The sequence below is a fragment of the Enhydra lutris genome, unplaced genomic scaffold (assembly GCF_002288905.1).
Source record: "Enhydra lutris kenyoni isolate GAN:26980312 unplaced genomic scaffold, ASM228890v2 scaffoldscaffold17, whole genome shotgun sequence".
Taxonomy (NCBI): Eukaryota; Metazoa; Chordata; class Mammalia; order Carnivora; family Mustelidae; genus Enhydra; species Enhydra lutris.
In genome coordinates this window covers 32,026,992-32,041,880 of record NW_019154101.1, presented here as the reverse complement: position 1 = coordinate 32,041,880, position 14,889 = coordinate 32,026,992, and the positions used below count along the sequence as shown (strand labels likewise).

The window sequence follows — 14,889 nt, the reverse complement described above, 5'->3', positions numbered from 1 at the left end:
AGCATTTTCTTCCTTGAGAAATAGGGAAATAAAGGCACAACAGCACCTTAAAAGAAGTTGGTTATGCCAACCAGAAAATCTTAACAATTTAGGACAACTTTGAAATGTTCTGGAACATGTTACAGAGAAAGTCACCCCTTTCTTGCTTATGACACCCAGAATTGTTTTTCCAGGTGTCTTCTTCCCTGCTAAGCCCATAATCATAATGGAAATCTTCCTCCGATGAAGAACGTCCACTACTAGATGCCAGAGGACCTACACATCAGCATGACTTACCAGTGGATATTTCCTTAACAACTGCATTTAAAAGGAAAAAAATCAAATGGATCAGTGTGGTGTTTTCAAAGGAGTACTCCTTCAAAGGGACCCTTTTGGGAGTAGCATGGCAGGCAAAAGCACTGGGAAATAGACATCAAGATTTAGAAATGTGTCAAAGAATGGAGACTTTTCTGAAATGATGTGCAAAATCAGAGTATCATTGGTGTCCTCCAAATACAAGGTGAGTGTCCAGAATGGCCCCAGTGCTGATTAGCGAGGGACAGGTAGACACTGGTTTCAGTGGGGCTGGTGGTGGGGCAAATGCTATCCGTTGGGGACTGGTGGGCATTCTCTAACCTTCGCGATTGTATTTCCTCAATGTGAGTCTTCTACACGATGATGTCATAGACCCGGCCCACTCTGCCCAGCCATTCCCTCACAGCCTGGCGCACTCTGATGTCTGTCACGTGGCAGGTCAGCTGGCTGATGCACGGGAACACTGCTGGCTGGAGGGCTGTGAAGGTCTGGTCTGGAAGGATCTGAATCTGATTGAGAACGGTTAGCACCATGTTGGTCCACGCCTACGAGAAAGGATTGAGGAGAATTATTAGCAGCTTTCTCTAGGTTCCTTCGAACTCTCGGGTGTGTGGCTAAGCCCTGCCAATTGGCAGGTGAGTTTTCTCAGGGTTTAGGTTGCAATAAATCAGTCTTTAGTCATTTACTATGGCTAAAAGTTGTCATTTTAAGTTCATCTACACAAGGCAGAGCAGAGTCTCCTTTAACATTAGGAATACCTTATTTTCAGGTTTCATGGACTACTGGCATACCTTGTTTTATTGTGCTTTGCTTTACTATACTGTGTTTTCCAGATAGTGCTTTTCTTTCTTTTTTCTCTTTTCAGACTGAACATCTGCGCAGCCCTGTGTGGAGCATGTCCATTGGTGGCACCATTTTCCCCACAGTATTTGCTCACTTGGTATCTCTGTGTTACATTTTGGTAATTCTCACAATATTTCAAACTTTTGCATTATTATTATATTTGTTATGGTGATCTGTGCTCAGTGATCTTTGATGATGCTATTGCTTGTTTTGGGGTGCCTATATAGAATGGTAAACATACTTGATAAATGTGTGTGTTCTGACTGCTCCACTGACCAGGTCCTTCATCTCTCTCCTGCTGCTCAGGTCTCCCTACTCCCTGAGACACAACTGTTACTGAAGCTAGGCCAATTAAAAACCCCACACTGGCCTCTAAAGTTTTCAAAGAAAAGGAAGAGTCACAGGTCTCTCCCTTTAAATCAAAACCTAGAAATGATTACGCTTAGTGAGGAAGGCATGCTGAAAGCCAAGATTGGCACAAGAGCCTAGCTTCTAGCCTAGGTAAGCCAAGTTGTGAATGCAAAGGGAAAGTTCCTGAAGGAAATGAAAAGTTCTACTCCGTGAAGACAGAGATGACAAGAAAGAGAAACAACCTTAGTGCTGATACAGAGAAAGTCTGAGTGGTCTGGATAGAAGATCAAAGCAGCCACAACACTCCCTTTAGCCAAAGCCTAATCCAGAGCAAGGTGCTAACTCTCTTCAATTCTGTGAGGGCTTGGGAGGTGCAGAAGCTGCAGAAGAAAAGTCTGAAGCTTGCAGAAGTGGGTTCATAAGGTTTAAGGGAAAAAGCTGTTTCCATAACAGAAAGTTGTGAGGTGAAGTAGCAAGTGCTGATGTAGAAGCTGCAGGAAGTTCTCCAGAAGGTCTGGCTCAGATCATTCATGAAGCTGGCTACACTAGACAACAGATTTTCAGTGTAGATAAAATAGCTGTCTATGGGAAGATGCCATCTAGGACATCATAGCAATAGAGGAGAAGTCAATGGCTGGCTTGAAAGAACAGGCTGACTCTTTAGTTAGGGGCTAATGCAGCTGGGGACTTTCAGCAGAAACCAGTGCTCATTTACCATTCTGAAAATTCTAGAACCCTTAAGAATTATACTAAATCTACTCTACCTGTGCTCCATAAATGGAAGAACAAAGCCTGGATGACAGCACATCTGTTTACAACATGGTTTACTGAATATTTTAAGCCCACTGTTCAGAACTACTACTCAGAAAAAAAAGATTCCTTTTAAAATAATACTACTTTTTGGAAATAGTACAGAGGTTGCTCAAGAAGTTAAAAACAGAGTTACCCTACAACCCAGTAATTGCACCACTGGGTATTTATCCCGAAGATACAGATGTAGTGAAACGAAGGGGCACCTGTACCCCATTGTTCATAGCAGCAATGTCCATGATAGCCAAACTGTGAAGGAGCCAAGATGCCCTTCAGCAGATGAATGGATAAAGAAGATGTGGTTCATATAGACAATGGAATATTACTCAGCCATCAGAAAGGATGAATACCTACCATTTGCATTGACATGGATGGAATTGGAGGGGATTACGCTCAGTGAAATAAGTCAATTAGAGAAAGACAACTGTCATATGGTTTCACTCCTATGTGGAACATAAGGAATAGTGCAGAAGACCACAGGGGAAGGGAGGGAAAACTAATGGGAAGAAATCAGAGAGGGAGACAAACCATGAGAGGCTCTTGACCCCAGGAAACAACCTGAGGGTTGCAGAAGAGAGGGGGTTAGGGGATGGAGTAACTGGGTGATGGGCATTAAGAAGGGCCCATGATCTGATGAGCACGGGGTGTGATATGCAACTAATGGGTCACTGAACACTACATCAAAAACTAATGATTGTCCTATATGCTGGCAAGTTGAAATTAAAAAAAATAAAAAATAGTACTGCTCATTGATAATGCTCTGGTTACTTAAGAGCTCTGATGGAGATACACAGTGAGATTACTGCCATTTTCATGCCCACTAACACAACATCTCTTCTGCAGTCCGTGGATCAAGGAGTCATTATATAAGAAATCCATTTTGTAAAGTTATGGCTGCCGTGGATAGTGATTCCTTTGATGGATCTGGGCAAAGTATATTGAGAACCTGGACAAATATTCACTATTCTAGATGCCATTAAGAACATTCGTGATTCATGGGAAGAGATCAAGACATCAACATGAACATCAACATTGGAAGAAGCCGATTCCAACCTCATGGATGACGGTGAGGGTTCAGGACTTCAGTGGCAGAAGTAACTGTGGTGGGAACAGCAGGGGAACTAGAATTAGCCTGCATATGGGACTGGACTGCTGCAATCTCTTGATAAAACTTGAACAGATGAGGAGCTACTGCTTATGGATAAGCACAAAGGGGTTTCTTGAGATGGAACCTACTCCTGGTGAAGATGCCATGAGGATTGTTGAAGTGACAACTAAGGATTTAGAATATATAAATTTAGTTGATAAAGCAGCTACAGGGTTTGAGAAGACTGACTCCCATTTTGAAAGAAGTTCTACTGTGGGTAAATGTTACCAAACAGCATTGCATGCTACAGAGAAATCGTTTGTGAAAGAGTCAATGCAGTAAACTTTATTGCTGCCTTACTTTAAGAAACTGTCACAGCCATCCCAACCTTCAGCAACCACTACCCTGATCAGTCAGCAGCCATCAATGTCGAGGCAAGACCTTCCGTTGGCCGAAAGACTGGCTGAAAACTTCAGACGACGGTTAGCATTTTTTAGCAATAAAGTATTTTTTAAATTAAGGTATGTGTATAGATATATATATTTCTAGATATGCTTTTACACACTTTATAGACTACAGTATAGTGTAAACATAACTTTCACACGCACTGGGAAACCAAAAAGTTCATCTGACTCACTTTGATATTTGCTTTACTGCAGTTGTCTGGAGTCAAACCCACAGTATCTCCAAGGTATGCCTGTACACAAATCTTATTTATTCCTCAGATTTTTAAAGGCACTCTTGCCTTCTCATAATGAAATTTCCATAGGACATAGGACATTCTTAATTATCAGTCTCTATAATGCCTAGCAAACTGGAATAGGACTACCTTCCCTCAGAATAACTTTTTTAAAATCATAAGCAAATCTCCAAGACATGAAGAAAATGAAGACATGTTATTTGTCAAGAAGGTCATCTATTACAGAACAAACATACATTTCCGTTTGATTGGGCTTTTACAAATCTAGTCTGCTTTTTCTGGATTCTGAAGTTTGGTTCTACATTCAAGTACCTTACAGGAAAATAAGGCATCCTGCAAGAGTCATGCTAAGTCCAAATTTATGTTTATTCTGAGAACATGTTTTTGTGTCAGTTCACAGAATCCTAGGATCTCAGATCTTCCAACTTATGCCTGTGACAGGAGCCCAAATTTAAACACCTGGATTATTTTTAAAGGGTCTCTATGACTCTAGATCCCTCTGTTTCTCTTTTACCGTCTCATCTATTCTTAAATTGAACAAACAGCACTAACACTTTTCTTCTCAAGCTGTTTTTGATGTACCGTGGAATTACGAGTATTAAATATATGAAGGAACAGGAATAGTCAAAGCCCTCTAAAGAATGAGATGTGTTATGTGCTCCTAATGGGTTAGAAAACCTCGAGATGAAAACATTGGTATTCACGGATATGACCACATAATAATAGGCACTTTGCTTTTTTTCCTTTACACGTTTCTTCCATGCCTCTTCCAATTATCAACTCAGGACCCTATGCCAGTGAAAGCACATCTCCTTTAGAAGTTTCAGCTTCATCTTGTTTATCCAGGTGAGTTCTGAGTTCTCAATATCTCGTATAACCCTTAAAAATAATTCCTGAAGTTATGTAAGAGTAAAATTTCACACTGATACATTGACCCAGATGGATGCTCCGGGTTAGGCTCGGCCCACCCTCTGACTTTGGTGGGGAAATGGGTTGGTCTCCTGCTGGTGTCTATTGACTTACACAATGTGTGAGTGTTCCATGAGGGGGACATGTCTGTCCCTGGAAGGCTAGCCCCCCCACCCCCAACACACACACTGCTAGGTGTGCCTCCCGGCATCCCCAGGCTGATGGGAACCCACCTGGATCTGTGCTTCCGCGTCCCTCACAGAGACACTCAGGGAGCTCCCGGTGGAGCCGGAGCGGGGCCTCTTCTCCTGTCGCAGCAGCTCGGGGCCTGCGCTGAATGAATGGCGCATCTGGCCCTGGTCTATCAAGTGCTGGGGACGCTGAAGCAGCGGGGAGTCCTGGCCCCGCGGACCCAGTGGCTCTCCCTTCTTCTCCCCTTTGACCTCTTTGGGGAATGTGGGCAGGTTATGCTGCTGCTTCCTCTTTTTGTATTCAGTCATCAGTTTAGAGATGGTTTTGTCGGCGGCCATGGTGTAGATCTTGTTGCCCGCGTTCTCCCACCATTCCTTCTTCCGGCTGGGGTCCTTCTTCTCCACCTTGGGGCTCGGCGGCAGCAGCAGCAAGTCCCCGCCGCCTGCCCTCAGGCTGCCGGCCTCGCCGGCATGATCCCGGGTCTGGCTCCGGTCATCCTCGGAAGGGGTGTCTTTCCCCGAGAACCCCCCGGTTGAGGGGGTGGACGACTCTGACTGGAAGGACGGAAGGATGAAGAATGGGTCAGTCTTGAAGACGGGGGCCTCCTCCAGGCTGCTCTCCAGGTCCAGGTGCATCTGGATGTAGTTGTTGCACAGCTCCATGCACAGCTTGTGCAGCCGCTTGACCAGCCACACCCAGTCGGCGTTGCTGATGGGCTGCACGCTCAGGGAGGGCAGCCGGGCCCGCCACTGCCTCTTCTCCTTGCCCCTCGGGGGGCTCACCTGGGCCGTCTCCTCAAAAATATCCTCGTCTTCGGATGAACACTGCTGGGACGAATCTGTGCTTCTCTCCTCGTCCTCAAAAAGCACCTTCTTCACTTGCTCGGCGGTGATGGTTTCCTGGTTGGTGAGGACAGCACAGACCAGCGCGTGGAAATAAATATTAAAACTCATGGCGGACTGGCGGTAGAGGTTGGCCGCGCCTCCAATGCCCGACACCTTCTTCAGTAGGCACTTCAGCCCGGGGCTGGTGTCGAACTCCCGCGCCGTCCTGTATGAGTCCAGCAACAGGTCAAAGATGACCGCCAGGTTCTGCATGGAGATGTACCTGAGGAAGCCGGCCAACTTGGCCTCTGGGACTTGCCCTGTCTTCTCCTCCCCAGGGGAGGGGCCCTTGACGAACTCTTCTAACAAGATGTCATACAAGTTCTGGAGTAACACCTGATGGGATAGCAGGCTCACCACAATTTCCCTGAAAGAAACGCTTCAAATGAAAAGAAGGGATTGATTAGTAGCCTTCTGCCCAATGTTGGTTACTTTAAAGGGATTCCAGTGTTACACATTTTAGAATGACATAGGCAAAACTATAGGCTAAACTGCTTTATTTCAATGCCTTCTTTTAAAAAGGGCAAACTCGGGGGTGCCTGGTTAGCCGGCTTCCTTCGACTCAGCTCGTGATCCCGGGGTCCTGGGATTGGACCCCGCATCAGTCTCCCTGCTCAGCGGGGCGTCTGCTTCTCCTTCTCTCTCTGCAGCCTCCCCAACTCCGGCATGCTTGCTTTCTCTCTCAAGTAGAGAAATAAAATCTTAAAAAAAAAAAAAATTAAAGGCCAACTTCTGGAGCCATTACATGATCACCATTTTAGTCATGATTAATGGAATTGCCGATACTTCCTAAAATCTAGGCACTGTATGCTATTACTGTTTTATAAAAACTTTTCAATATAGGCACAGTAATGGGATACAACATTTGACATTTTATTACTCATAACATGAAGGAGATAAAATCAGAAAGTAATAACGTCTGGTCAATTCTCTGAATTTTAAGTGGCTTTCTTCATTACTGTGTGGGCTTTTTTCTCAACCCCAAAGTTGTGAGCAATCTCACTGAAGTCTAGCTTTCTAGGGACCAAACCAGTTTACCAGGATTAACTTTTAATGCCTTCGGTGAGTGGATGTAAAAACTTCAGTGCTTCCAGCACATGAGATGAATGAGGTCCAAACATTCGCAATATTAATAAATAAGTCAAGCTTTCTAAACCAAACCTAGGAGAGAAAAAGCCATGTTCGCTCAACACGTACAATTCTCTTCCGTGTCCGTTCCTGCTATCATGGCCCACAGGACACCTCTGTGGACCCTGAATGCTCTTTTGGATCCACTGAGATGCCCCTCAGGTCAGCTGTGTGGCATGGGGGTGGGGCGAACCCTCCCCAGACACCTGGCCAGGACTCCTGGTTGAGAAGCGGGCACAGCCCACATAAGGAAGCCTTCAAAGTGCCCTTTGGTGATTCGGCCTCTTTTGTTTGGTTGGATTCTTAGACTAAGAAAACAATTTCAATTCTAGGCACTACCTTTACTAAATATTTTAATTCACCCTTGTGGTTTGTGGTTTATGGTTTCACTTTGTTTTCAGTGCTCTTGGAATTGCATGAAAGTAGCTTATGCCATTATGTTGCAAACTAATTTTCCTCACAGGGTAATTATAAAATTATGATCCTTGGATTAATTGCTTATTTCAGAGATTCAACTATTATGTCAATATGTCTAGCCATGACCTTGCATTTAAAAAGGACTCTTTTAGCAGAAAAGAACACAAATGCTTCATACATTTAAGGGCTGAACTTGCCCTTGGTGGGGTGGTACACTGAAGGAACACAGTAGGCTCAGCCCAGATCTGTCATTTACAGACTCCAACCCTTTCTAACAAATCACTGAAGTAATTTTTTCTTTTTGGTGGTAAAATATACATGATATAAAGTTGCTATTTGAGCCATTTTAAAAAGTACAATTCAGTAGCATTAAGCACCTGCACAATTTTGGGTAACTGTCACCACTGTTTCTAGAATCTTTTCATCCCAAACTCAATACCCCTTGAACAATAACTCCCCATTCTTTCCTCCCTCCTTCTGGTAAATTATTTAAGGTATTAGGAACTGTGAATATGCATTTTTCTGGAGAAGAGGGCTCAAAAAGCCACCAAGTTGGTCTAACGCTTCATGTCTACAGCTATAGGACGCTAACTAAAGGGAACTTCTGTCACCAGGCACTCAGGTCTGTTCCCTTGTCTGTCGGCCCCAGTACACTATGCAGGGCAGCCTGTTATTCCTCTATGTCCCAGGGCCTGGGAAACTGGTGAGAACAGTACTTAGTAAGTGTCCAAGACCAACGGAGTAACAGACAGATTGGTTCTATGCGCAGGTGCCTGCACAGATTGCTACCTGGAGGAAGTGTTCTCCTGGAGAAATGGCTCAGACACCTCAACCCCGTGCCCCTGGCAGCCTGGACTCCTGCAGCAGAAACCACAGCGAGTGGTGGGAGTCTGACCAACCTTCGGAAGGTATGACACCACAGCCCACAGGACATGATCTGTTACCTTTCCTGAGAGCTGGAAAGCCCTTTCCCAGCAAATATTTAAAAGGACGGTGGATACGAGGCCATGTTTGAATTTTGGAGCATCTTTATCAGCCAAGATCATCCCCTTTGATGCTTTAGGAGACAAAATTGCTAAGGGTGCATGTGAAAAGGACAGAAAATTCCTTTTGCTTTAGGTTCAAGCCACACGATGCACAATAAGAAAAGAAAAGAAGCCAGAACAATAGTGAGATAAGCATTTCAGAAAGACACGGAAAGAGTAAAATAACTGGTTACAGAGTGCAACTTTTCTTTTAAAATTTTTTCAGTGTTTCAGAATTCATTATTCATGCACCACACCCAGTGCTCTATGCAATACGTGCCCTCCATAATACCCACCACCATCCTCACCCAACCTCCCACCCCCCCACCCCTCCAAAACCCTCAGTTTGTTTCTCAGAGTCTACAGTCTCTCATGGTTCCTCTCCCACTCCAATTTCCCCCAACTCACTTCCCCTATCTCCCCATGTCCTCCGTGTTATTCCTTATGCTCCACAAGTAAGTGAAACCATGTGATAATTGACTCTCTCTGCTTGACTTATTTCACTCAGCATAATCTCTTCCAGTGCAACTTTTAAAGATTTTATTTATTTATTTTACAGAGAGCGAGACACAGTAAGAGAGAGAGCACAGCAAGGGGAGTGGGAGAGGGAGAAGCAGGCTTCCCACCAAGCAGGGAGCCCGATGCGGGGCTCGATCACAGCACCCTGGGATCATGACCTGAGCCGAAGGCAGACGCTTAATGACTGAGCCACCCAGCCATCCCCAGAATGCAACTTTTAATCACTTATTCTGACAGGAGCTAAATAAAATCAACCGATAATTTCTCAATTTGTTGTACCCAAGTGTTTCAACCTTTTTCTCCACCGCCCGTTACTAAGGGGACTGCGAAGTGCTTCTGAGGCCAAGTGCAAAGGAAAGCTGTCCTCCTGGAGAGTTAATTGTCCAACAGGTGGCTGACATAAGACATGCTAATACTAGCTTCAGAGAGAAACAGACCCAGAATTTCAAGTACCACATCTTAAAGCTCACATACGAGGTGGTTTGGGTAAAGTTCGGGGCTATCCCTGCCAACGTGATTTAAAACCACACCCAGATTTCTCTTTATTAATAGGTCTTTTTTCCACAGGTGACTTCAACATGGACCTTTGAAGATACACTGGATGGTATGTACAAGAACCTTCCATAGGTCTAACTCATCTCGTGCTATATCTTTTGCTAAGCTAAGAACTGCTCTGTAATAAGAGTCAAATCCATGTATGCCAGATGGCTCCCTGCCTTTGTGCTTGTGTGCCCTGGGACAGCTGGTCCAGCCTCTCTGAATGTTTCCCCATGGTAAAATGGGAGTGGAAATAGCCGCTGTGGCTCACATATAGTGCTCAAATAGTCGTCATTATTTGTGTGCTGAAGTTTAAAAATGGGAGATTTCAGTGGTGGCCATTATCTCCAAGTCTAGGAACAAGAGTTTTTAGGCAAAATGATAGTATTTAAAAAGGGCAAGATTAGGGGCACCTGTATGGCTCAGTCGGTTAAGCATCGACTCTTGATTTCAACTCAGGTCATGATCTCAGGGTCTGGGACTGGGCTGCGTTGGGCTCCGCATTCAGTGGGGAGTCTCCTTGAGGTTCTCTCTCCTCCTCTGCCCCCCAGCTCTCTCTAAAATAATAAATGAATAAATCTAAAAAGGGTAAGATTCATGTGGCAGGGCACAGATCTTTTTGTCTCCTGACAGTTGTATTGCTCATGAGAAGTTGATGTATTTCTCCCCAAAACAGTATGAATCATGCCTTACGCTACAAATTTGTTTTTAAAAGGCATAATATGGACAATACTATAGACACAATGAGTTGTGTCCCCTCTCCCCCAATTCACATGTCAAAGTCCAAACCTATAGTACCACAGAGTGACTGGATGTGGAGATAAGGTCTTGAAAAATAATTAGGGCAGGCCCTAATCCACCGTATGACCGGTGTCCTTATAAGAAGAGATTAGGATGCAGGCATGTACAGAAGAGTGATCCAAGTGAAGACACAGGGAGAGAACATCCAACCAGAAGCCAAGGAGAGAGGCTCTCAGAAGGAACCAGCCCTGCCACCACCTGGATCTTGGACTTCTAGGCTCCAGAACTGTGAGCAAATGCATTTCTGTTGTTTGAGCCACCCAGTGGAGGGTACTCACGTGGAGCATGGAAGCTCTGGTTAACAAGTGAACAATTTTCTGTAAAAACTCTTGCTAAATGACTCTATGAATATTTTCTGTATTCTTAGCCAAAGCTTGGATTACAAGCAGCCAGAAGTGAAGATAAATGGACTTCCTTCATTCTAAGTTGTCCACATGTTTAAGCTTCTTCGCTGCTTACCTTTTCTTGGTGTGTCCATTTGGCTTCTCATCAGGAGGCAGTTCAATAATGAGCTGACAGGACTGTGCGTGATCGAAGTTGTTTGGAGTCTTCGGTGAGCACTGGGTGTCCAACATAAACACCTGCAAAGGTATGCAAAGGTTCAGTTTGGAGCTCCATCATCCTCAACATGGCTCCGCCAGGGACTGGCTGGATGGCTCTGGGTAAGTTGCTAACTCTTCCACTCATCTCACCTATAAAATGAGGTTGATAATGGTCTTCTACCTGGTGTGTTTGTTGAGAGGGTTAATATGTATCACGTACATATTGTGTTAGAAGAATAAACATTCAGAAGTTAGCAGCTGACACTAATACTAATAACATATTTTATAACATGACAACTCATTACACTCCAACTAGCAAGCACTGATATTTAATATTAATTGAGAGTAAACAAAGAGGGGCTGTGTTTGTGAAAAAAAAAAAATCTCTGATTTTGACGTCTGTGTGGTATTATATTCTGTCCAACACAGGAGGGAGAAATTAATTAGGGCCCCCTCTCCGGACTCTGGATGTGGACATGCTACTCTACGGGATGGTGGGAAAAGTGACTAAAAAAACTGTAAGCACTTCTTGATTCTTCCCTTTGAAAACAGAAGTACTTTTTTCTTTTTTTTTTTTTTTAAGCTTTTACTTATTTATTTGACAGACAGAGATCACAAGCAGGCAGAGAGGCAGACAGAGAGAGAGGAAGGGAAGCAGGCTCCCTGCTGAGCAGAGAGCCCGATGTGGGGCTCGATCCCAGGACCCTGGGATCATGACCTGAGCCGAAGCAGAGGCTTTAACCCACTGAGCCACCCAGGCGCCCCAATAGAAGTACTTTTAAATGTTTTCTTTCCAAAGTTTTTGGTTAGGGACTGAGGAAGAGAAAATATTAAAAAGTAAAAGCTTCACTAAATGGCCTCTGCCTTTTTTCTCCATTAATGATCTACTGTTTCAGAAGGTTCCGTGTTCTTGCTGTGTGGTGGGATGTAGTTTGGAAGCCCACTGTAAGCACAGGGGAGGATTGTTAGCAGTGTGATGGATTCCCCTTAGGGAAGCTATCCTGTCAGAGGATGGCCTCTTGGCTTCTTGTTATGGTGCCTTTCTGTGGCGGCTGTTCGTCACAGCTGTGTGGGCCGAAGTGGATCCTCACTGCAGCCTTGTTCCTTCTCTTCCGACCTCTGCAGACTGGCCATGGATGCTTCAGTGGGATGTGCTCTCTCCCTTCCCAACAGAACCATCATGTCCTGGGCTGTCATGAATGTGGACAGCAGAGGATGGGAGAAGCAGAGAGTGGAAGGTTCTTGACCCACCCTGTGAGGCGTGCTAGGGAAAGCCCTTTAGAAACCAGACCTAGCCAGGAAACGTCTCAACTGATAATCCGGGTATCCTGGATTATTTATGTCCTAAGGGGAGATTTTATTAAGGATTTGAACAGATCTAGAAAAAGGGTGCCTTTGAATATAACCCCCAATTCACTTTATTTTTCTAAAGAATTAGAATACTTAACCAAAAATTTAATCCAACACTGCATACACATTTATAAAAATTGCTTAATGTTTTAAACATATCACACATTTGCAAAATATCTTCTGCATGCGAAGACATATTTCAAATACGTCTGTTGCCACTAAATGATAGACTGAATTCTCAACAACCACTCACTATTTTGAATATATGTATATTTAGGGACAGTGCTTAATCCTACTGCTGGAAGCCCCATGCAGTCTATCTCAGAGATAGACTGACATGTCACTTAAGTATTTGGGGGCATGTCTGTAGCTAGTGCTAATGTTGGAAGGCCTTTTGTGATTTAGTAACTCTCAGACTCAACAGACATTAAGTAAGTGTCTTCTACATGCCTTGCTCTAGGAACACCAGGGGAAAGTATATAGAATATGCTCTCTGCTCAGGAGAATACAACCAACTTTTCTGCCTTCTGACATTTGCCAGAAGAAAAAAGTCATTGGTACATGGTGATCCCTGCATGTGTAAGTATATTTTAATTTTACTTATGCCTTACATTCCACTGAAATTAAGCAGCTTGAAAAAGGCTCTGAAGGGGAGATATAAGGAAAAAACCACATAGGTTTGCCATCCTTAGGCACTTGTAGACTGCAAGTAACATCAATATTTAAGCAAATATGGATAATATAAGGAGTCCAAGCAAATCAAGTGGTGTATGAAGTGTAGTGGCCAGGGAGAGAAAGGGCTTTAGCTGATCTGGGCACTGCGGGATGCCCTAAGAAAGAGATGGTAGAGAGGATTCTAATGCTATTGATTGCGTTAGTCATTCCTCATCAAGAACAGTACTGACAAGATGTCAGAGCCAGGAGGGGTAGCTCTCTAACGGAATGAAAGTCTGGTGATGCAGGACCATTAGGAAGAAGCTTCTAGAAGTCCCCAGTCCTTACCTGCTGAGCCATGGCTCGAATGCGCCAGTACTCGGCCTCGGCACTGGGGGAGGAGGAGGGCGCTGCCACCCTCACCTGGCAGCCTTCCCCACTGAAGCTCTCGGTGCCGCTGTGGAAGCAGCCCAGCAGATCCTGGGGAGAAACACAGCAGAGGTTCCCTGGGTGCCCCCGGCCCCGTCCTGAGTGTCCCTCAGTCTGGGACAAAAGCACTGCTCTGACAGCTTCTTTTTCTGCCCCTGTAGGAGTTCAAGAGAGGCTGCCTTCCAGGAGGAGGAGGGCGGCATCCAGATGCCCCACCTGCGAGGCATGAGGGGACAACGGGAGACGGGAACCCGCTCTGGCTCTCTCTGCCAGCAGTTTACCTTCACGGGCTTGAGTGTGGCGGAGAAGGCATCCTGCAGGGCACAGCAGGCCAGCCTCCACATTTCTTCAGTGAACACAGGGCCCGCAGTGACGAGGACGTACCTGTTCGAGGAGACAAGAAAAGGATTCTTGAATCTGTACGTGTTGTTGCCCTTATAGAAGCATACCCAGATTCATCCCACAGCTTCCATGCACGCCTTGCTGCCTCTTGTCTTCAACCCAGCTGGTGTTCCACTGTCCCAACATGATTTCCTAAGGCATTCCACTATAAAATATCAATGGGTCCCCATGACAAACAGGGCAATGTTTCAATTTAGGCTTGCATGCAAGACTGTATATATTCTGTACTATTTTTTCCATTCTAGCCCCATTTTCTACTACTTCTGGACAAATACCAACCAAAATAACTCTTACTGGTGACTCCAATCTCCATGCATAGGTCTGTGATGTTCTGCTTACAAGTCCCCAACTAGCAAGAGCTTGCCCACCTTGGGGGACCTGACAAAGTGTCATCAATAGAAAAAGCTCTTGCTGACCATCTACTCCCCTGCCCTCCTTGGCCTGTAGAGTAACTCCTTCCTATTATCATTTTCTATGCATCTCTTTCTGTTATGTCCCTTAGAAAAGGCTATAAACCTCTCAAGGGCAGGGGCCTTGGCTGATTTCTCATGCAGCTGAGTACCTCTCGTATAATGCCTACACAATAAATATTTGCTGATTAAACACTGAAATGAGGAATTACTGGCATATACATGCAGACATTTTTACCTTTAGAAAGCAATCCAAAAGTGAATTGCTACAATAAAATAATCCCGTTGGATTTCATAATAAAAACTGTGGAGAGCTAGGGAAGGTTTTTCCTCACCTAATACAGGAGCAGCCCACTCTGGAGATGGTTTCTGTGGGCTTGGCCACACAGGCTACCAGTAACTCAAACAGGTCCTTCAGCATCGTGTTGATCATACTCTCATACCGGATGTCTACATGGAAAAGTAAAACCAAGATTTCACTCAACCCTGTTGTAAAGGAGGGGGTTGAAAAGGCATCTATAGCTAAAGGAGAAAGTCTGAGCAATAAAAAAAATATAAATATCTGGGGAGAAAAAGTAATTTTCTTGGATTTTTTAAAACTTGAT

The 14,889-nt window shown here is 44.6% G+C and overlaps 1 protein-coding gene across 1 annotated transcript in view; it reads right to left on the bottom strand.

The window, feature by feature from the left end:
* Positions 1–647: 647 nt before the first annotated feature.
* LOC111147693 (ARFGEF family member 3) overlaps positions 648–14,889 on the bottom strand; it is a 169,302-nt gene continuing 155,060 nt past the window's right edge. The window contains exons 29-34 of the mRNA XM_022503919.1: positions 14,620–14,734; positions 13,754–13,856; positions 13,392–13,523; positions 10,957–11,078; positions 5,228–6,449; positions 648–839 (exon numbers count right to left, since the gene is read on the bottom strand). Of these exons, the coding sequence (XP_022359627.1) occupies positions 648–839; positions 5,228–6,449; positions 10,957–11,078; positions 13,392–13,523; positions 13,754–13,856; positions 14,620–14,734 (1,886 nt within the window). The remainder of the gene's footprint in view (positions 840–5,227; positions 6,450–10,956; positions 11,079–13,391; positions 13,524–13,753; positions 13,857–14,619; positions 14,735–14,889) is intronic.